This window comes from Vipera berus, assembly GCF_964194415.1.
Source record: "Vipera berus genome assembly, chromosome: 5".
Taxonomy (NCBI): Eukaryota; Metazoa; Chordata; class Lepidosauria; order Squamata; family Viperidae; genus Vipera; species Vipera berus.
This window is the reverse complement of record NC_138207.1, coordinates 45347388-45371753: the sequence shown is the minus strand read 5'-3', so window position 1 is coordinate 45371753 and position 24366 is coordinate 45347388. Positions and strand designations below refer to the sequence as shown.

At 40.0% G+C, this 24366-nt stretch overlaps 1 protein-coding gene across 1 annotated transcript in view; it reads right to left on the bottom strand.

Moving 5' to 3' along the window:
* DNMBP (dynamin binding protein) overlaps nt 1–11087 on the bottom strand; it is a 45123-nt gene extending 34036 nt beyond the window's left edge. Inside the window, exons 1-3 of the mRNA XM_081328163.1 lie at nt 9923–11087; nt 6197–6319; nt 2324–4168 (exon numbers count right to left, since the gene is read on the bottom strand). Of these exons, the coding sequence (XP_081184289.1) occupies nt 2324–4168; nt 6197–6319; nt 9923–10067 (2113 nt within the window). The 5' untranslated portion in view covers nt 10068–11087. The remainder of the gene's footprint in view (nt 1–2323; nt 4169–6196; nt 6320–9922) is intronic.
* Nucleotides 11088–24366: the final 13279 nt, after the last annotated feature.

Genomic DNA, 24366 nt, shown 5'->3' with positions numbered 1-24366 from the left:
CATATTCTTCCTGGTGTGCTCCTTCCCACCCCACCCCCTTTCCTTCCTCACAGGTTCACCATTCCTTCATAACGACCCTTTCCCTCCACCTCACCCTGAGATGGTGCTGACTAACTGCCTACAACAGAGAAGCTGTGTAACCTTCGTACCCAATAGGCAGCCAGTTCAGACAGCCTCTCCCTGCTGCTGGCAGGTAATGAGTAACAAGAATACCACAGTTTGGATTGGACCAGTGCCCTGCCCAAACCGGCTTCTCTGCTTTATAGTGCTAAAGGCAAGAATAAGTGATCTCTCTTTAGGGCTCATAGGTTCAGGAAAACTAAGCAAGTGGTTTATGTGTTTATATCACCCAAGGACTTGTCCGGGTGTGGGAATAAATTTTTATAAAGCACACAGCTTTGGAGAATTTCCGAATTCTGGATTCTTAGCTGTCTCTGGTCTTCTTGTTATAGAAACATCGATAACCCTAACTATTAAGATATCCCACGTCAACAGTTATTCATAAATGTACACTGATAGTCATAAACACTCACCCTTTAACATTATTAAGTCCACAGACATGTTTTCCCAGTGAATCGTTCTATTTCATCCGAAAAGCCTGAATACTTAACAAATAATACAGCACTGGGCCTGAATGCTTTTCATATCTCAGAATTCAGCTAATTCATCGTCTCAAGCCTACAAAGTCCTAGATAGAAACTCTAAGTCTCTGATAATTAGCATGGGAATGATTAAACTTCAGAAAATAAAACTGTGGCATCTAATGCAGAATTCAACAGCCAACTAATTTCACAGGTTTCAAACACAAAAATACCTAATTAGCAGATTTTCTAAGAAGATAACAGGAAGATGTTTTCTTTCTATGATCACTATTTTTTTTATTAGCACGTCTATTTTTCTCAAGTCTCTGTACCTCATTAAAAAGATCAAAATTACATAATCATTATCAGGGAGGAAGCAGGAACAGGAGAAAAACACCAAGAAACAATTATGATCCTCTGCAAAGCACTCAGATGTGCCGAACTGCTTATTAATTCAGTGGATTTGAGAGAGCAGGCATTTTAAAGTGTACTTTCCTAAAGACCCAAGCGCTAATAGCATTTTAGTCAATAAAAATGGAAAGCACTTGCACATCATAATTTGTGCACACAGTGATTGGTAGCAAGTTATTCTCCTAAGATTCAGAGGAATTTTTATTATTTTTATTCTTTCCCCAACCTTAACCCCTCATTTTCTAGTTGATATTGACCCTCCTGATTAGAATGTATTGCAAGCTAACTCTGCCCACAGCCTGAAATTCAATCCTAACCAGCTCAACGTTGACTCAGCCTTCCATCCTTCTGAAGTCAGTAAAATGAGGACCCAGATTGTTGGGGGCAATATGCTGACAGAGAGTGCTATAAAGCATTATGGGGCAGTATATAAGTCTAAGTGCTATTGCGGTTGCCATTCCATTCTGCTTCATGCTGGGTTGTAGGGTATATACAAGAACTTGTTCGGGCATTTGGCCTAAATACAGTATTCATTTTGGAGGGCTGTACCTGTTTTCATTCTTTTTGCAGGGTTTCACTGTTAACAGACAGAATCAGAGTAAAAGGGGTGAGGAGTAAAAGGAATTTGCTTCCCCATTACTCTTACATATTTATTTTTTTAACACCTGAAACAAGTTAAATGGAACTGTGGTAATAACATTGCCACGCCATGGTAGTTGCACGGAAACAGCCAATGAGTAAACAATATGCTCAAAAGCCAAGGAAATTTTTCTTATAACTAATGCATTACACAATATCACTGCTCAAGTTACAGTTTGATCTGATTATGGTTGTAAGCAAGAAATGTGGACATCTAGAATGTATTTTCCCCAGAAGTATCCTAATACAGACCCAATCTGGCATATTCTTCCCAGGCTGAGCCCTCTTTTAGAAAGACGCTCTGAGACATTGAGCATAAAAATCTTTTCTGTAAATACTTGCCCCAGCCAAAGATCTTGGAAGAGCAAGAGACAGTTTAGATTATTGTGCCCCTTATAAAAACCAGAAATACGTCGTGCGATGTCGTTTTCTTTCTTTGTGGAGTCTTTGGTGCTCTCTAGGCTTGGATGTTGGCTTGTAGACTGTACAGATCTGTATCGATAATGTTACCTGATTGGGTAATGAAATGTCTGCAAACAAACAGCTAAGCTCAGAGAATATCAAGGGCTCCAAATTTCAACCCTGAACTACATATATTCTTTTCTCCTTTTTAAATTCTACCTATGCAAAAGGTAGATATGGGATAGGGTCTGTCCTCTCTGTCCACTCTCACCAAGACTGACAGTACTCACCCTTCAGCTCCTGTAGTTCCAGGCACAGAGATGACATTTTAGAGTCCCAGAGGTCCAAGCTCTCTAATGTCTCAGCTCGTCCAACTTCATCCTGTGGTTGTTCCAGAGTTTCATTGAGCTCTGTGTGAGTTTTCCTGTAAAAATCAAGTTCTTGCTCTAATTCCTGAATACGATTCAATAAGAAAGGACATGGAGATGTTCTTCCAGACTCAACAGTGTTCCCTTGTCTCTCCCTGCTCCCCAGCTGCTGCTTAATTGAAGTTGGGCTTTTCCTTTGGCTTCCTAGAGGTGGAAGTGGTGCTGGCCTGGAAGGCCGCATAGAAAGTGGAATACTCTGTGCGAAAGATACAGTGGTGGGGCTGAGCCGTACTGGCACATGTGGTGAGGCAGAGACAGGGGTATCAGGCCGAGGAGGGGGTGGCCGTAGCACCTTTCTTCTCTGTGAAGTATTCTCTACTGTACCACGTACAATATCTCTCTCACAACTGAAACCCAGAATGGAAAAATGCCGGGCAATATTGTCCTGCTCAAAAGTATCACAGCCACCATGGCCTATGGGATTTGTCAGGCTCTGTTCAAACTGAGCCAGCTGCTCTGTCAATTTTGAGTCAAGGTCCCCACAGATTTCCCCATGGTCCACACCTTGAGGAAATTCATTCTGAGGACCTTGACAGACAGACCAAATGTCCAAGCTCTCCTGAGTTGCACTGAAGCTGGAAGAATGAGATTTAGGTTTCTGCTGGTGACGATCTGTGCAAACAACTAAGTCCTCACAAAGAATGTTTTGGTGGATCAGACTATGAGCCTCTCCATCCTGCTCTAAGTGCTTGCAGTCCTTCAAATGGTCCCATGAAGTTTGGGGGGTTTGAATGGGCTCTGATTTATCCAACTGAAGTGGAGAATGAGGTATGGAAGAAACACCATTTACAAATTTATCAGAATCTAGAGGGGAAGTGGCTAACACTTCTAAGGGAACAGATCTAAGGCAGCCTTCCTTCTGGTGGTTTGGTATTTTGTTCTGTTTTACTTCTGAGTCCAAAGAATTCCTTTGTATCAAAGAAAGTTGACAAGTCTTTTCCTCAGTATGGTCTGAGCTCCAGCCAGGCTCCTCCGACACACCAGGGGAACCTGCCTTGTGAAGACTGCCTGTAACAGAATCCACCTCCTTTGGCAAACATCCAGATTTCCACTGCTTTCTAGGCTGTAGGCAGTTCTCCTCCAACCTCACAAACCGGTGTGGAAAGATGCCGCATTTTCCTCGAAGTTCTCCCTCTAGCCAGCCATCTTCCAGAACTCCCAGAATTCGGATCCGTTCCCCCACCTCAAAGTCTAGTTCTGTGGATTCCAGGGCTTGGAACCGATAGAGGGCAATCCCATAAGGCCCTGGCAATGCTACCTCATCACTCCATGGCTTCTCCTTTTCCTGGGGATATGTATCTTTCATTCCATTTATCTTTGGAATCTCTGATGAAGTTGGCTCATCTGGGTTATTGTTGGTTTTTAGGGGACCCAAAAGCTCCACAAATCCCTCTGGGAAGATGCCTCGGCGACCTTGAATCTCCCCTTCAAACCATCCAGGTTCTGGAATTCCAACAATGATAATCACATCCCCTTCCCGGAAATCAAGTTCCTCCTCCATCTGTGCTGAAAGGCTCATCAGTGCTCGGGCCTGACCCAGAGCATAGGTTGGCATTTCCAGTGTTGCGCCATGTGGGAATTGGGGACGAAAACCTGAGAGGCTGAGTTCTCGAACACAGGATGACGGGAAGAAGCCACTAGCTCCCCAACTGCTCCGACCTTTGAGCCAAGGAGAGGCTATAGAATCATTCAAAATCACCAGGTCTCCTGCAGGGATAAGGAACACATTTTTATTTTATCTTATTTATCAAATTTCAACACCAACCAATCAAGGTCTTGATTTGGACCCAGAAGCAAACTGACACCCAATTCATTTTGCATCGCCAAGGTATTATCATAGAGGCACCATGTGCTTCTGCCCCCACATTCTACATTCCCAGATACTCTTCAAGAGTAGCTCCATGTGAAGTGTATTGCAGTAGTCTGTATGTGAGATGACCAAGGCATGAATGACTGAAAGAAGAGCTTTTTCATCCAGGAAAGGGCATAAGTACTACACAGCAGGAAGTTGAACAAGAACCTCTTAGCCATGACTGCCACCTGCTCCTTAGAGGGGGTCTTGAGTCCATCAGGATGCAAACCCCATCCAAGACTAAAAATGATAACCCCCAGATACAGGGGAGCCTCCTCCATACAGCCACTCTGTCTTACCAAGGCTCAGTTGAAGCCTGTTGTTCCCCATCCTGACCCCTATAGTTTCTAAGCACCATGAAAGAGCATCCATAACACTGTTTATTTCACCTGGGATGGAGATATACTTTTAGGTACCATCCATATACTGATGATATATCATTTTGTGGTGACAATTGATCTCACCCAGCAGCTGCATTCAGAGGTTAAAAAAGAGCAGAGAGAGATCAAGCCCTGCAGCACTCTACAAAGCAGAGGCTGTAGCCTGTACCTCTCGCTTCCTATCAACACCTGGAAGACAGAGGTGAACCGATACAAAACTGTGTCCACCACCCCCAGCTCCCAAAAGGATGCCATGGTTGATGGTACTGAAAGCTTCCAAGAGGTCAAGAAGAGCCAGGAGCCCCAACCCAACCCACTCCTGCCAGAGGTCATTCAACAACAACAACAAAAAATGGCTCAGGCATCCCCCTGGTTACCTCTCCTTTTACAAGTAGTCCTCAGCTTACAACTACAATGAGGAGCAAAATTTCTGTTGCTAAGCCAGGTGGTTGTTAAGTGAGTTGATCTGAGACCTTTTTTTGCCATCGTGGTTTAGCAAATTACTGCACTTAAGTGAATCACACAATTATTAAGCAAATCTGGCTTTCTCTGTTGATTTTAGTTGTTGGAAGCCATCTGGAAAGGTTGCAAATGGTGATCACAAGACCCCGGGATGCTGCACTGTCATAGTTGTATGCTAGTTGCCAACAGTCCAAATTCTGATCACCTGACCATAGAGATGCTGCAACAATTGTAAGTGCGAGGACTGGGAGCAAGTCACTTTTTTTTAGTGCTGTTGTGACTTCAAATGGTTGCTAAATGAGTGGCTGTAGCCCAACTTGAGACTTCAACTCAGAGCAGGCAGTCATAAAGATTGTTCTCAAGGGCATCTGACAAACAACTTTATATTTATTTATTTCTAGTCTGCCTTTATTATTTTTATGAATAACTCAAGAAGGCAAACAAATCCAATATTCCCTCCTCCTCCTAGTTCTCCACAACAACAACTCTGTGAGGTGGGTTGGACCAAGAGAAAGTGACAGGCCCGAAGTCACGCAGCCGGCATTCATGCCTAAGGCAGGACTAGAACCCACCGTCTCCTAGTTTCTAGCTTAGTGCCTTAACCACTAGACCAAATGTGCCGGAAAATGGCAGCTATCCTAGTGACTGGAGAGATTATCAGACCTCTGTTCCAAATATAGCAAGACTACCAAGGTTGTTGTTGTTAGCTGCGAAGTCGTGTCCGACCCATCGCGACCCTATGGACAACATTCCTCCAGGCCTTCCTGTCCTCTACCATCTTCTGGAGTCCATTTAAGCTCACGCCTACTGCTTCAGTGACTCCATCCAGCCACCTCATTCTCTGTCGTCCCCTTCTTCTATTGCCCTCGATCTTTCCCAGCAGAAGCAGAAAGCCCTGGAAAACCACTATGATTGGAACTGCAAGGGAGAAAGGACACTAAATAGAACCCCTTCTGATGGACTGACAGAGAGATCTACAGAAGACCAGTGCATTACTGAATTCTTTTGCTCAAGTAAGGAATGCATGGAAATCGCCAGTACCTCTCTGCAAGGCCAAGCTGCCAGGCTCTTGGGAAGTAAAGTTGCTGACACAAACAAACAGCTTCTCTCCTTGGTTCATAACAGGAACATCCACAGGTTCTACAAAGCTGCTGGGGAACTGACCTAGAATGGGTAAGAGCAAAGAGCATTTTCAATAGAACAGAAAAAAATCTACATAGTGAAAATTATAGACATGGATCTGTCTCCTAATATTTCATTCTTCGTCATGACATACAAAAACCATATTTTTTTTCTCCTGCTACCATCCTTCTCATCAGGATTCTCCCAGTCTTTCACACTGAAAATATGGTGGGAAATAAAGCAGTATAATACACTGTCTTTAGTGTTAACTATTCTGTTGTCAATTCTATAAAATTGAAGAGTTTGTACACTGTTTTTCTCGTTTGATATGCATTTGCTAAGAGAAAGAAATTCTGCAGTGTTGGAAATCTCAAACATGAATTGAGTTTTGCTACATGAGAATTGATAAACTTTGAAAACTCCCATTGGTAACACCATCAATATGCAAATGTAAGGAAAATGTGTTATGGTTTACCAGGTCATTGGTCCACCTTACTTACGTATTGCCTACTATCACAAATGTACCCTTAAGGAAAATTAAAATTTCTTAATTGAAATAGAAAATTCCACAGAAGCACCAAGTGAGTTTCTACATTAATCCTCTTTTTCTTAGAATAGCAAGCATTCATAACTGGATGACAAACGAGAAATGCTTAGTATGGCTTCTATTTTGCTTTGATCTAACCCATTCTTCATAATGAAATTATTTCCCAGCATCTTTTCAAAAAAATGGGAGTCAAATTCATAAGTCAGATCCAGTTTGGCATAAAACAAGATGACCATAATGGGCATGGAAGGACTGAAATATAATTAAACAAAAGATCTGATTCCTAATACCCTTACAGAAAATTCTAAGCACTTTCTTCTAGGTTCAAAGGAATGATTGCCACACTAGAGAAATATGTTGCTTTTCCTTTGTATGGGACAATCTCTTCCCTCCATCCATATCAGTTTGTTCTTTTTACTGGAAATGTGATTCATCTAGAATTTTTGTCCATGAAGAAGCATTGTTATTTTCTGTCTAGATATGGGACTGCCAGGACATCAAGTATAATGTTGTACTTGTCAATATCTCTAACGATTGTCTTAGTTCTAATACGTTTAAAAATAGGTTCTGGAATATATGTATTAAATCAAGTGGTTCAGTTGATGGTTAACTCTCCCTATCTGATAGTGGAAAAGGCAAAATACGTCTTAAATAATTTTTGATTCTGTGATGAGCCACAAGGCTGAGCAATCAATGAATGCAGAGAGTTGGGAATGGCTCCCTCTCCTGGTTGCTGCAAGTTTTCTTTCTTATGTTGAGAAAACTATTTCAAAATGACCTTCTTGTAGGCACAGTTTATTTCAGCAAATTAACATGATATCCATAGGTTACTATTTTTGTTCACTAATCAGCCTGTTTAATTTTGTTTCATCTGTTCTCTTTCTCTCTTTCAGACATATGCACATTCCCCCCCACACACAAACACACCGGGAATAATAATTACTGGCAGAAAGTTCCACATTTTTTTGTTCTATCCTGCTTTTCCAGTATTAAGTTCCTGAACTGTAATAATTGTTGTGAATTGCTGTTTCATAACATAAATACCTGTACACTCATATTTTTGTAAATAATTTTCATAATTTAAATTTTATAACAGAACAATTGTTATACACCAAAAATCAAAATAATACATTACCATTTCAGGATTATCTCCATATTTAATGATTAATTTCCATGATTCAATTCTTTTGAAAGCAATAAGCTAGAGGCATCTGCAGCAAGCTGTGATTTCATCAAATTAATAAAATATGATTTGTGTCACAAGGAGAACTCTGTTACTAAGTTTCCTTGTAACATCATGATACAAATACAATAAGCTTGCATCACAATGTACATATACATATACATACACATATACATACATACATATATATTAAATAAATTTGGATTGCTGACAAAGAATTAAAGGGAGACTGATATAGCTTTAATTCTTTGTCAGCAATCCAAATTTATTTAATGCAAACAATTGTCGCAGTTGTGACTTGCTGCCTGTGGATGGCACAGGCAAAAAGATTTCGCCCATATTTGGGCTGACAAGGCGCTCAAAACACTCAAAACACACACACACACACACACACACACACACACACACTTGTTGTCATTTGTCTCTTTTCATCTCAGCATCCCCTATTTGCATTTGCATGTGAACTGTAAATACTGGCAGTTCATAACAGTTTTAGAAAAAACCGGAGAAGGCAGACCAGCCTGCTCCTTTATCAATGTGGCAATTAAAATTCCATATAATAAAATTCTTTTGCAATTAATAATAACTTGCATGGTTACAAAACACAGGAATTGTAGTGGAATGGAGTGGGTAGGGGAGAGAAAGAGCTTCATGAGTGGCCAGGCCCTTTAAACATGCCATAAGGTAAATTTGACCAAGAGTACGGTATTATAATTTTCTTTCAGGTTTACACAGAGAAAGTGGGGCAGTTCCAATGAAAGATAGAGAGATATTGTGCTTGTATGAGGTCAGGAATCTCAGGTCATTTTGCTCGTTTTCGAAGCAGGCACTGCCCTAAAAACTATCCCAAATTGTTCAGGGTCTTGTGGCCAAGCTGATCCCATGTCATGAAGCCACTGAGTATATACTGAGACTTATATTCCATTTGACTGGTTAAGGAAACCAAGACTTATAAAAAGAGAAGGAAGCTTCTGATATATTAATAGTTATCTCATTTCTCTAATTGCAAGAACAAACAGTACAACAGAGAGGTGTCAGGAAGTGTGCGGGAGTCCAAACATTTACAGAAGTGACAAAAAGTATTAGACAGAGAAACCAAAACATCCCTTCAAAAAAGGGTGAGGGAGGGGATAAAAATCTTCCTTTGAACAGCTCTACAAGACTATGGTCTCATCCATATAATCACTTTGCTGAGTTTTCCTCCTGTCCTGGAACCAAAAAGAGTTTATGTTATCATAAATTATGCCGCATACCTTTCAGGCATACCAGAATGAGGCTGTGTTGCACTGCAGAGGTCTACCATGTAACACTTACAAAGGCAGAAATTGATGGTTTCCTTGAATGCAAGTCCAGTTCCTGAACCGCAGGAAACATTACTACTAACCACCACACAAAAAGGGCATTGTGGAGGTGCTTATATATGTCCAATCACATCTTTTTTCTAATTTTTCATCAGAGTTATTGACCTATCAATCACTACATAGTAGTAAAGAAAGGCTTAAGATTTTTAAATCTTTATTGAGGATATTTCCTTTTCTAGCACTTTCATCCCAACCGTCTATGGAGATTCTCAATCATCCAGGTCAAAAGGCAACTGGACTTTCTTTGTTGTTGTTGTTGTTGTTGTTGTTGTTGTTGTTGTTGTTATTGTTGTCGTTGAAAATGTTTCACTTCCCATTCAAGAACTTCTTCAGTTCTGACTGAATGATGGGGACTGGAAGGATTTATGTACCTTGACTGCAAAGAACATAGAGCCTTCCATTCCCCACCATTCAGTCAGAACTGAGTAAGCTTCTTGGATGAGAAGCAAAATGTTTTCAAGAAAAAAAAGCAAGTCCAGTTGCATTTGGAAAAGCACCTTTGGGTTTTGATGCAACCAACTTCATGAACTGACCCAAAGACCTTTTAAATGTACCTGTGACTCCTTCCTTCTTCCCAAAGAGCCAGAACTCATCTATGACAGCCAGCACTTCAATGATATCCCCCACAAACAGTGGCAGCTCCTCAGATACGCTGGGGCAGAAATCAAAGACAGCCCGAACCAGAGAGCCTGTCTCCATCTTTGGAATCTGCAATAAAAAGGATACAAAATCCAGATTAGGAGAGCAATGCCAACATGTTACAGATTGAAAAAGACATGTAATTGGTTGCAGAAATGCAAAAAAGTCATCTTGTTCCAGAAATCATGTAAAGACTTGTGCCAGCTACTCTTTTGTAGAACACAAAATGTGTTTCCACATCCCACTAACTGTAGCAAAACAATGCCTTGCTAACTATTTTTATTTTTTATAATAATTTTTATTAAAGATTGCAATATATGGATAATACAAAATAAAAAAAGAAAGAAGTGCAAATAAATAAATAAAAGAAATAACTCCCCATCTCCTCCCAGAAAGTATAAGCATTTGTAACAACTTATTACCATCTCTTAAAATACATATAAACAACTTCTTCATCCGGCATCAACTCCCCTCTCCCCAACTTTTAGCTATCATATTTTGTATTTTATATTTTAATTGTTTTATAGCATTCTATTTATATAGTTCTATTTTTAGTATTGTAAGTGCCATAGAGTTATGCTGTGGTAAATGAGTGGCCAATACCTTTGGTAATAAATAAATAAATAAATAAATAAATAAATAAAAAAAACACATACATACATACATACATACTCTCATCCCATTTTCTATAAACAAGTCTTTAAAATCTTATCTTCCATTCTAATCAGGAAAAGATCCATTAAGAGTTACCAGAAATAACAACCTATGTATTATAAATTTGATCTAATGAGCCTATTTTATTCCTTTGTTTTACATTTATATCTCACTTATAATTAAAAAAAATCCACAAATTTCATCATCCAAATGTAGTTAGTAAGAAAACCAAGAAAAATTATCAGAGATAACAACATAACTATTTTAATTTTAATCAGATAAATTTGAAATATAGCAAACAAAATCTTAAAATATCATCCAGTCCTGGTAAAAAAAAATCCATTAAAATTTTCCAGAAATACATATATAATTTAAATTTGGTCAAATAAACCATCTTTATATTCCTTCCTCTTACCCCCAACAATCTTAATATTTACCCCATTCCAATAAAGTGTCAAGCTATTTTGGTATATGGGTTTAAATGCTGAGAAGAATATGAGTTCCGTGTTGAGAAATACTGTAGCCTGAGGGCAGAAATACTCTGTACTGGCAGCCAGTCACCTAGCAACTTGAAAAATGGTTAAAGCCTCCATCCCAGGCCCTTGCCGTCAGTTACTCAAATCCAACCCACTTTGCAACAGCAGTTGGTTTTCCTAATGGCAGGCGAGGCTAAGAAGGAAGGGAAATTCAACCAGAGGAATCCACCTTTAATTGCTGCCTTTAATTGTCTTGCATTAAAACTATAAGGCCAGCACCATTTGCCAGCCAGGGTGCTCTTCAGGTACTCTCAGGTCCAGTCATACAAATTATTTCAGCATACATTCCTGATTGCTAAAGGACAACACAGTGGCGTAGCGTGGGGGGTGCAGGGGGGGCCGGCCGCACCGGGTGCAATATCTGGGGGGGCGCACTCGCACTGAGCTGCTCAGGGAGCCCCAAGGGCTGCACAGAGTTGGCTTGGCTCCGCTCTCGAGCTGCTCTTTCTTGCAAAGCGAAACGAGTCCGGCAAGTGAGATGGGCGGCCACATAAACTGAATAAAATAAATAGAAGCGGCCAACTCTCCGCCCAGGCTCAGGCCAATCGCAAGCGCCCCGCAGGCGCCCCGGCAGGCTTGGCCGAGCGAAGACAGACCCGCTGGCCGGCCGGCCTAGCTTCGTGCGCATGCGTGGCTTTATTTAGCGGGGCTCACGTGCGAGCTTGAATGCAGCGGCTCTTGCAGGTCGGAGCCCCGCCCAGCCGCCCTCGAGAGGGACCCGGAAGCATCCCGCATGCGCGCGACTCTTCTTTGAAAGTCTACGCCGCTGCGGGGCGCGTCTTTTCAGCAGTGCCGTGACGTCACCGCCCGCCCGCCCCTCTATTTCCGCTTCCGGTTGCCTTGCCCCGGGTGCTGACAACCCACGCTACGCCACTGGGACAACACTATCATACTGGGCCTATAGATTTATAGTTGTAAAGTATCTTTGTTACATCTCAAGCCTAAGTGATCCAAACCAGCACAGGGGGCTTACTAGGCCAGTAACTACCACTCAGCATCTAAGTCAGGGGTAGGCAACCTTGGCTCTTTTATGAATCGTGGACTTCAACTTCCAGAATTCCTGAATTGAGCCATGTTGGCTCAGGAATTCTGGGAGTTGAAACCCACGAGTCATAAAAGAGCCAAGGTTGCCTACCCCTGATCTAAGTTAAATAAATAAAAGATAAATACATTTCATCTGTCTTTTCCCACAAACCTCTGTCCCTTTCTTAGTTACTCACTCCTATTTTTTATAAAAAGCCTTCATATAAGATGTTGCCTTTCATCATCCTGGCCTTATTTTCTGTTTTACTTCCTCCTGATGTCATCTGCTTCCTGACCTTCTGGCCTCCTCTATTCCCTAGTTGCTTTCAGATAGTATTATTTTCAATCAGCACTTCCTCTAACCCTTTCCTGTTTCACTTTGAACTTGGATGAATTTCATAGAAGACTAGACATCAACCATGTACATCTAAGGACAGGGATGGGGAGAAGGTGCTAAGTTGGATAAGATAAATCTGAGATTCAAACTTTACATCTGTAGTTAATGATATGTAAGATATCTGCTTGATGTACCATGAAACTAGCAGTACTATATTAAATGGAGAAGTACTGCCCTGGCATGAGGCAGGAATTACGAGGTAGATGTACATGAGTAATCTGGCACAACTCCTATCTACAACTCTAGACCAGCCTTCTCTAGAGTTCTAGGTGAATTTCCTCACGATCAGCAGCTCTGAGAAAAGTAGTGGTTGCAGCCAAAATATTTTGAGAGTGAAGATTGGTAAAGACTTCTGAAAGTATTTCACATACAATTGCAATCTAAATCCTAATCAGCTCACTATACATTGTTTTGTTGTTGTTGTTGTTGTTAGTTGCAAAGTCGTGTCCGACTCATCGCAACCCCATGGACAATGTTCCTACAGGCCTTCCTTTCCCTCTACCATCTTCTAGAGTCCATTTAGGCTCACGCCTACTGCTTCAGTGACTCCATCCAGCCACCTCATTCTCTGTCGTCCCCTTCTTCTCTTGCCCCCAATCTTTCCCAGCATTAGGCTCTTCTCCAGTGAGTCCTTCCTTCTCATTAGGTGGCCAAAGTATTTGAGTTTTAGCTTCCAGATCTGGCCTTCTAAAGGGCAGTCAGGGTTGATCTCCTCTAGGACTGACCGGTTTGATCGCCTTGCAGTCCAAGGGACTTGCAGGAGTCTTCTCCAGCACCATAGTTCAAAGGCTTGAATTCTTTGGCGCTCAGCCTTTCTTATGGTCCAACTTTCACTGCCATACATTGCAACTGGGAAGACCATAGCCTTGACTATACGCACTTTTGTTGGCAGGGTGATGTCTCTGCTTTTAAGTCTAGATTTGCCATGGCTTTCCTCCACAGGAGCAAGCATCTTTTAATTTCTTGGCTACAGTCTCCATCTGCAGTGATCTTGGAGCCCAGGAAAATAAAATCTGTCACTACCACCATTTCTTCCCCATCTATTTGCCAGGAATTGAGAGGGCTGGATGCCATGATCTTGGTTTCTTAATGTTTAGTTTCAACCCAACTTTTGCACTCTCCTTCTCTCTTTCTTCACTCACAACACTACACATTACTGACCAATTTAGGTCTAAATTTCATTGGTAAATGTCATTAGTTAGACAGACTGATGAGCCCCATGACAGATTTAGCATGCCCATGGATAAATTGTTCTGCCCAGTCCCAAGCAATATTTTTTTAACACATAAAAAGGTCATGGGGAAAAGCTGACATGAAAGTACTAGGGGAGGAAGAAGTCTGTGGGAGTTATTCCATTCGTGAAATTGTTACTAATTCACACACACTTCTAAGTCAAAAAGGAATCACTTTCTAAGAATCAATTGGTATGTAGAGCAATTGTTCAAATTGGGTAGGGCTTTTGATCACATTTTCAGGTCTTCCATTAGTTTTAAAGGTATGTGGAGAGGTTGCACAACAGCTGTGGTGCAAGATGGTAGAAAAACCATACTTTGGATTTTCAAAATTCACCGCCAGAGGAGGCTGCAAGAGCCAAGTAAAAGGGTTCAGGGACTGCATCCTTGAACTAAGCCATAATTTAGTGTAGTACATTGTGTGAATCCAACATTGACACTTATTCAGTAAACCATATTTTAAAAAATGGTGGCACTGCAAAATATGAATCAAGTTGAAATGTATGGGCTATACCCAGTGGTTGAGGAATAAGGGAAGGAAATTCAACAACCCTGGAAAGCTTCAGATTAGAGAAACCTAGTCTCAAGGATGTACTAGGTCCAGAAATCACAAAATATTAGGACTTCATATTGTTAAAAATGTATAGGTAGGTTTTAAAGATAATCTGTAAATGGCGACATGACAAAAGTCCATGTATTGAAAACTGGGTGTAATATGCAAAGAATGACCCAAGCATATAGTTATAGCACTAAGCTATAATGTAATTTAATTCTTATCATTTCCCCCCAAAGGACTGGGTTCTGCCTATCTGACGGACTACCTCTCCCATTACCAAACCAGTCTAAAGGTTGTGAAGAGGCTCATTTGTTTGGCATGTCTTTCTCTGGCTCACTCCCAGGTTAAAGAATGCATTTGTTCAAATGAACTTTTTTTTTTTCATTTTTAAAATATACTACTACTAAAATATTTTAATAAAGGACGCAGTGGTTCAGTGGGTTAGGACGCTGAGCTTGTCGATCAGAAGGTCAGCAGTTTGGCGGGTCGAATCCTGAGTGCTGCGTAACAGAGTGAGCGCCTGTTACTCGTCCCAGCTTCTGCCAACCTAGCAGTTTGAAAGCACGTAAAAACGCAAGTAGAAAAATAGGGACCACTACGGTGGGAAGGTAACAGCGTTCCGTGCGCCTTTGGCGTCTAGTCATGCCGGCTACATGACCACAGAGACGTCCTCAGACAAGCGCTGGCTCTTCGGCTTTGAAACGGAGATGAGCACCGGCCCCTAGAGTTGGAAACGACTAGCACACATGTGCGGGGGAACCTTTACCTAAAATATTTTATGAACCCAACCCAATGATTTGTGAACTGTGGTTATTATTTAACATGTTTCATGCCCCCCCCCATTCAATAAACTATGGATTACAAACCATGGCATAATGCTATTTGTGATCTTAGTCAGAAAGGTAACAGGGCTACCTCAGCTCTCTCCCAGCATATGTGGAGAATGAACAATTCTATTGACAGGTCAGATGTATGTGAGAAATTTCCAAATGCTCATACAGCCAGTACTGTGTTTTTTGTTTTGTTTTTTAACTGTGAACTCCAGCTTAATAGACATTTCCCCAAATTCCAAAATCACAGAGCTTTTGTGAAGGAAACATGACACACAGGAAAGAAGGGCAAGCAAGCACGGAAGCTTAGCACTTCCCTGACGCACTGGACTGTGGGCTGGTGAGAATAGACATAAAGAAGGAAAAAAACTAATCTGGCTATCACATTTTTTCTACCTTTCCAATAATTTTGTTATTTAACTAACCGGATTGGAAAATAACAGCAGATTATAACATCTATTAATAAAGGAGAATATTCAGGGTTGACATGAGGGGTCCTTGGTGCTGGGTAATGAAATGTCTGCAAGAAAACAAGCAAGCTCAGAAAGCACCAAGGATCCCACGTATAACATTTATTCCAGTACAATATGAGCAGTTTTACTGTAGTATGAAAAGCTTTCTCCTGATGCTTCTGGAAAGTTGGTGGTTCTAATCTTCCAGCTTTTATCCTAGTCACTATAACTTCTCAGTTTAAATAGTAAAAAAAGCCAGGAATGGACAACATTTTAGTATTAAGAGGCTGCATTGCGTGAATCGGTTTCCAAGGCTGTTTTTCCTAGCGTGTTTTTTTGGGGGGGAGGGGTGAGGTCCTTCTTTTTTGCTGTTTTGATTCAATTCTGAAGCTTACAATTTTTGTATATTTTTTTCCCTTTGTGGCAGGAAAACACATCACCAATTTTGATCTCCAAAAAAATCTTTAAAAAGAGGGGTTATGGACTGTATTGTGCCAACAATACAGGCTGTGTTCCTTTGCTGTATGCCATGAGGCTTATGTAGGACTTTCCTACAGTCCTGTGCCCTCAGTATTAGAAATCAAGAGGGAGAAAGCACACACTTTCATAAGGTGACACACTTGCCCCCTCTTAGATCAAAAATATGTTATATGTCCCCCCCACTCCCAACCATTGTGTTGCCGTGCCTGGGAAGTGTCCATTTGCACATGCAGAACTGTAGCTGTGTAGTTCTTAAAAGAAATAATTGGATGTGTATTGATATAAGTGTGTATCAAAACCCACAAAACAGGATGAAGTTAGTTTGAATGAGGGACTGCAGAGAACAATGTGCTGTTTTGATGGCATTGCTTTATCACCAGGCATGGGTTTCGACATGGCAACAATGTGAAGCTTGCCTTTTTCAGAAATGCTGCCTTGGCAATTCCTAGCTTTTATACTGCTGATAGATGGAGAACAATGTTACCAGTTGTATTTCAACTATGACCCCCAACTGCAACATGCAGTATATAAAACAAATCCTTCCTTATGATTTTTTTGGATTGGATTGCATCAAATGAATACTTGCTGCCTCATCAACTTTAAGAGATAACTTCATCCAGTATAATAGCTGCTGATATACATATATATATGAAAAAATGTAGGAGAATTCAATAGATATATTTAGAAACAAAATAATCACAGCTATAAGAGATCTTGAGACCATGTATTTTCCCTCTTTGTGAGACTCAATTAATCAAGCCCTCTCCATAGATATATGACAACTCAGACCACAATACAGAAAAGGCAAGTCAGGTTTGTGTATCAAATAAGCTCACGCTGAGATAACTGTAATATAGTCTGTGTAGGACCATCCTTGCTCTTGAACTGGGAAGCCACAGAATGCAGTAGAGAAGTTACTGAATGGGGAACCTGCTTGGGCACCCCTAGCTATACTGAAGCATCTGCACTGACTGTAAGATTCAAAGATTTGGTTTTAAGACCAAGACTCTGATTAAATGCTTTTTTCCATTATGGTTGGTTATTAAAGATCTTGCTACAAGGGCTGCTCATTAGGCAGATGGGCTTTAACAGGTCTTCTCCAAACTTTGGAATGCTCATCCCCCAAATTCAGGAAGCAGCCACCAGACTAGAGTTTATCAAATTATGTTCCACAGAATTCCAAGGATCCAAAATGACTCAATAAAACAATAAGGCAGAAAAGGTTCACTTGAACGTAACCATTTTTCTATCACTAGAGCTTTGTTTCTCATCAGGAATTTCTTCCCTTCAAAAAAATCTGGTTCTATGGCCTGAAAAAGTTTGAAAATCCTTGCACTGGAGGATATTTTTGGCAGCTGTTGAAAACTCCACCAAGGTCTGATATGAAAGTTATATATTTTTAAAATATTTTTCCCTTCCTGATCTTATAAAAGAGTATGTTTTATTGAATATTGTTCTTACATTGTTGTTTAATATTGTTCAATGTATTCATTGATTATGTTTTTACTATAGAATCCCTTGGGATGCTTTGGTATACGAAGCAATATATAGCCCAGCTTTTTTTAAATTTTTTCAGTAATCCATGAATTAAAAACCCATGAGGATTACAAATGTATAAATATTAGAAGGGTAAAAGAAAGATTGTTATCTGTCTGTCTGTCTGTCTGTCTGTCTGTCTGTCTGTCTGTCTGTCTGTCTATCTATCTATCTATCTATCTATCTATCATCTATCTATCTATCTATCTTAGTTGAAGAGTTTAGGTCAGTGGTGAGATTCAAATAATGGGAACAACCGGTTCTCTGTGTGGATGCCGCTTTCGGAAGTCCATTCTGGGCCCGGGCAACAAAAAATTAGCTACCGGTTCTGCCGAAATGGTGCGAACTGGCTGAATCCCACCACTGGTTTAGGTGCTCTATATTTCTGCTAGAAAGGAAGCAAATGGTATGAGGAATATAGAGCAGAAGTCCCCAAACTCTTCAGCTCATCAGCGCTTTCATGGTTCCAGATTGTCTATTGACTCCCAAACATTTATTATATGAAAATAATTTAAGAAACCTTAACTAATGCTACTATTGGGAGTCAATACTGTATGTCTCATTTTGGAGAACCCTGTTTTAGAGATTCTGGGATGAAAGGCTCTACCAGATTAAGAATTGATTTTCTAGTCAAAGTGTGTAGCAATGAGAAGAAACTCCACTTGGTAGTATTCTACTGACCTGAAGTGTCCAGATGACTACCAGCTGCAGGATTTTAGCCTAGAACAACAACACCGTTTTCTTTAAAGATCATATAGAATATTCTTCAAATTGTAAAATACTTGATATCACTTTTAAGTTCTTAAATAGAAGCTATCTCGAGCATTGTCATCTAACACACTGAACAGCATATTTCTCCCTGCCTACCTGGTCATCTTTTTTACCTATAGCATTGTTGGCATTCTTTGGTTCCTGCCTTTGGACCCCAGACACTTAATCACTGCACATAACTGGCATAATGTCATTCATAGGCAACCACATGCTACTTCCAACACTTTACAATCAGTCCGAAAGAGCTGGATTATTTGAGAAGCTTTGAGCTGAGAGTTAACAATTCATTCAGCTTTTTTTTTCACTCTTTGTGTAAAGAAGCCACAATGGAGTGCAGCAATTGTAATTACCTTGCAAGTATAAAAGCACTAAAAGAGGTGCAAATTCACAGTGACAATGTGGACAAGCTAATGATGGAAAGATGACTAAAATGTATGGCAATTTGTTATTTATTTGTTTATTTATATTTATTTCTTTATTCATATCCCAACCTTATAGAATACTCAGCCACTGAGAGAGAGCTAAAAATAATATAATAATCTTAACATAGATTACAAGGCCAATAAAGAGTATTAAATCTCAAATGATTACAGAGGATAAGAAAAGAAGCACATTTTTCTCCACTATGGAGAAAAAAACCAAGCTGGCACAATATATAGAAGGGCTATAATTCTGTGGTGGATTCCGTGCTTTGCTTGCAAAGCTTTAGATTCAGTTCCTGGTGTTGGACTCCATTTTAGGCTCTGACAAACCAACAGAAAGTCAGTGGACACAGTAATGAAGTAGATTTGACTGTGCAGAAGGTTGCTCTGGCATTGCAAACTGTCCATGATATACTCTTTCCTTTGGGCAGGATTTCTTGTGATGCCAGAAGAAGACTAAGAAGGCTCAAATAGATTTGGTAGTGTCCTAACTCATAAATATTGATAATCTAGGACAGAAGCTACTGCCTTCCAAAGATATAATAATACAAGTCAAGGTGGCCTTGCAGCATAGAATCATAGAATGACCATTGTGCAAACTCCATCATTGTGCAAGAAGCCAAACTAAAACTTTCATGACAGACAGCCATCTAGTGTTACTTTACTATTTTGACAACAGTCAACCGATCATGTCTAAAATATAAAACAACCGTGTACTATTATGACCCTGCTAAGAAAAGGACTCAATCAGCTGCATAAGCATGGTGAGCAAAATGAGCAAAAAAACGATGATTATAAGAAATGCCAATGGCAGACACTGTAACATAGAAAATAAATTTAAAAGATTGCTCAAAGACTTTCATATCTTATATTAATTATGCAAACAGGTACATACAAAAAGAAGAATAACATTATGTGCATACTATAGCTTGTAGCTTGGCGAGTTACAAGAGGGTTGGATCTTGGGACTCTTTTCATTGTTGTAGGAGTGTCTTCTGCAGCCAGCCCTCTCTTGTGTTTGCTAGGTTGGCTCCAAAAAGTGTTGTTTATTCCATGACAAAACATCAACAGATTGCTGTCTCCTCAGGAACATCTGTTTGACAATCTTTCTTCCAAACTAATGCCTAGAGGGAGGAAACAATCTCTCAGCTTCATCCGGCTGCCTCATTAGAGAACCCAGCCTTCTGTCCTAAACAGAAAACTGTTCCCAGATTTCTTGCCTCCAGCTTCCTTCTCTTGACCAGCAATATTCAGTCCAAATATAACAGGCCAGTGTGCTGCAGAAGAAGGCAATCCAGGGGAGAGGAGGTGGAGAAGCATGTTATGTACCCAAGCCTTGGCCCATAGCTGAGTCACCAACTTTACCTCCCTGCCAATATCCCTCCTCTCTTATTTCAGGGATATGAAGAATAGAAATAGTAGAAGAATCCCTATCAACCTTCTGCCATATAAGTTCAGAGAGGTTTATTGTATATGCAAGATGACTGGATTCCTCCGGTCTTCAGAAGACGCTGACAGACAAGACTTTCATTGAATTTAATTTTCCATGGTTCCCTCAGTAATGCTAACCAAAACCCTCACAGCAGATTTAGATTATCCTTATGCTTCCGTTTCTTCTGCTAAAAGTGTCACCTGACAAACTCCACCCTTAGTGATAAACATTTACTTGACCCAGTCACTCTCAATCCAGCCTACCTCTAAGGCTTGCTATCGCGAGAATAAAATGAAGATATATACTCCTTGTATACTTTCAGCTTCCAGAAGAAAAACAGGATATAACTCTAACAAATAAATGAAAATAAACAAAACACATTGGTAGAGCACCAGATTGAGAAAGGTGTACCCTTACATTTCAAAGTTTGTGAGCATTTCCACACAAACTCAATACCCATTTTGAACCAATTTTAGACCTCTGCAATCATAGAACATCAGTTAATATATGAACTAAGTCAGTTTTTTCTCTGCCTCTGAAACCTAGAGTCATCTTTGAAACACTGCAGCTCTGTGAAGTTTGTGTAAGCAACCCCAGCATCATTGGGTTCCAGGCACCCAGGCTTCAGGTACCGTAGCAGGTCTTTTAAAGGGAAAGGTGGCTTTTGTTTTTCCAAGACCTATGGAAATTCAGAGGAAGCATCTTTTTTCAACAGTTGTGGGCTGGACAACAGTAAAGGTAATCTTGGATAGCTTTTGGACTTAACCACTTTTAGCTCTCACCAAACCTTCCATAATTCTTATTCTCCAATTTGGGAATGTCTGCATCAGTTTAACAGGAGAATACATCAGGGAAGCATAGAATAGAAAATAAGCCCTTTATTCCTTTCCCATTTATGTAGAAACTTGCCCTAGTCACAGAACAACCTTCTCTGACTCTTGCTCCACTCCCCTTATAGTATTCTTCCTAGGTGTAAGGAAATACTATATACCGGTAATGTAATAGGTCTCTGCAACTTTTGACCAGCTTTTGTGAAGTTTAACATTATAGCAGGATTGTAGGAGTGTATGCCAAACAATGTCCCCATCCTTGTCACTTCAATCAGCCCTTCCAGATTGGAAAAAAATCTATTCTAGGCTCCTACTCAAACTGAATGCAAGCTGAACCAGCCATATGATTGGCAAAACCTGATTGCCAGATAATGCTCATCAAACACTAAACTTGACAAGGACAAGACAATTATTAATAGTAACCTAATTTGACATAGGGTATTGAATAGCTATTTATTCCTAACCATTAATATGCCATAATGAACAGAGCTGACATGTCCAAAAAAACTAATCCATCCCCAGAAAAATATTCTTCAGTCCTGCTAATAATGCAGTTTTTGGATCAAATTATATCTGGAACACAAATTCAAGCATGATCCAGCAACATTTTCAAAATTACAATAGCTGCTTGATTATTAATTTTTCCCCAAAGCAGAGATAACATGGTGAGCAACATGTGCTGCCAGTTAAGGTTTTAAAGAAGGATCTAACCACTTATTTTCCTAGGCAAAAGATCCATGTCTCTTTCAATGAACTTCCTCCACAAATCAATACATGTGTACTGTTCTATATGAATATGTGCCCACAGAACTTAAACACTATGAGAGACAGTAACAAAGCTGTGACTTCCTAGTCAGATACTCCATCTATAAACTATCTCCCAATTGTGTTATGGTAAGCTATCAGTTTTCCTCCCAAGTATTCCACATGTGGAAAACAGCATTATGTTATCGTAAATACAAAATGATGGACAATAAACGCTTGACATGATATTAAACATACATTAAATAAATAATTAAGAGTGGTCAGCAAATTTGAGTAAAGCATTTGCACACAAAAAAAATCCAAAAACCATTATCACAACTCCTTATATATTTTCAGCAAAGGTGTAACACCTGGGATTTGCTGTATTACTGACCCAAATACGAATAACACCATTCCTTATATGGGCCATAAAAGATGTTTCTTATATGTGTCTTTCCAAAAGCTTTCAATTTCAATACCTTCTCTACCTAATGTCTTCCAAATGAACTCCAATGCATCTAGATGGCAAATGAACTCCAATGCATCTAGACGGCTCTGAAATAGGGAACTTCCATCACCCTGACCATCAATTAGGCTGGCTGGGGCTAAAGGAAAGTGTAGCCCAAACATCTGGAATTGATGCTGGGGATGGACAGTTTAATCTATCAACACACCAAAGTTATGCTCAGTATTCTATATTTGATAATGGTTAGATGTGTGCATGTATGGAATAGGATATACAGAGCACCTTACAACACCACAGAAAGGGTTTTTCCAGCCCTGACATTAATTCCCATATTAAAAAAAATTGAGATGTAGAAACTGTTTCTCCACAAAGTACAGGTAGTCCTCGACTTGCAACAATTCATTTTACAATTCAGAGTTACAATGACACTGAAAAAGTGACTTATGACCATTTTTCACATTTACGACTACTCATGTGATCAAAATTCAGACGCTTGGCTAACTCCTATATATGACTGTTGCAGCGTCCCAGGTTCATGTGATCTTCTGATCTCTTGTGACCTTCTGACAAGCAAAGTCAATGAGGAAGGCAGATTCACTTAACAACTATGTGGCTAACCTAAGAACTGCAGTGATTTACTTAACAACTGTGGCAAGAAAGGTTGTGAAATGGGCAAAACTCATTTAACAAATGTCTCATTTAGCAAAAGAACTTTTGGGGTCAACTGTGGTCGTAAGTCAAGGACCACCTGTAGAAAATGCATTTCTTGGATTTTATGGGCAGAGTTAGGGTTAGGGCTCTTATTTATTTAACTTTTTTCATTAAGTTTCTCAAGTCATCTTGTAAAATCCAGTTTATATCATTGGCTAGCAAAGCAAAGAAGGAATAATAAATATATTTAAAGAAGGAATAATAATTAATATAATATAATAATAATAATAATTATATTCACCGTCTGGTTGAGCCCACTCTGTTGACTCGGTTAGGAAGAACTAGCTTGAGAAAAGAAAAGAGGTAATTGGTCCATCAGAGAAACCCAAAGCAACTCTCACTTGGAGAAACAAAAGCAGTTTTCCCTCAGGAATCATGGTTGTTAAGTCAGACCCAATTTTGCAATAATACGTTATGATGGTTGTTAAGCGAACTGCCACAGTTTTTAGGCCAATCATGCAGTTGTCAAATGAATTCAGTTTCCCCATTGGGCATTTTTTGCTGTTTGTTGCCATAAAGCAGCAAAAAAGATCACAAGTCATGTGACTGCAGGATGCTGCAACCAGTCGTAAATGCGAACTGGTTGCCAAACATCTGAATAATGATCACATGACCATGGGGATGGTATGACAGTCATAAGCGCTAATACAGCTTGCAAGTCGCTTTTTCCAAGGCCATCATAACTTTGAACCATCATAAAACAAATGATGGTAAGTCAAAGACTATGTGGAATCATCACAAACTTTAGGGGCACTTCTTACTGAGAAACTCAACTGCAAGAATGCCTCCCGGTAGATCTGGGGCCTTAAAATTAATACCAGCCAGTATGCTCAGGGATAGAAGTGCTGAGTTGCCAAAGTTAAAGATTTCATGGGACATGAACAGTGAAGCAACAGTTACATGTTTCTTTTTCCTGGATACTTAGATCAATACAACTGTATCTAGTTTCTTGTAAGCCAAGGATGCAAACTTAAAAACAAACTTTCTAGAAGCAGAGAAGGCAAGCAAGTACATAAATAAGAAATGTCCTGCTAGATCAACACAGAGGTTATTAGAGAAGCATACTGCCTCTGATACAGGACATGATAGAAAGACTAGTGAATAACTTTAGTATCTGGGAGGGGGGGAAAAGGGGGGGAATCCTAAAAAAACCAGAAACCATCGATTTTTTCCTCAAAAAAAAAGAAGGATCATATATTACTATAATAGTAAAGGTAAAGGTTTCCCCGCACATGCGTGCTAGTCGTTTCCAACTCTAGGGGCCGGTGCTCATCTCTGTTTCAAAGC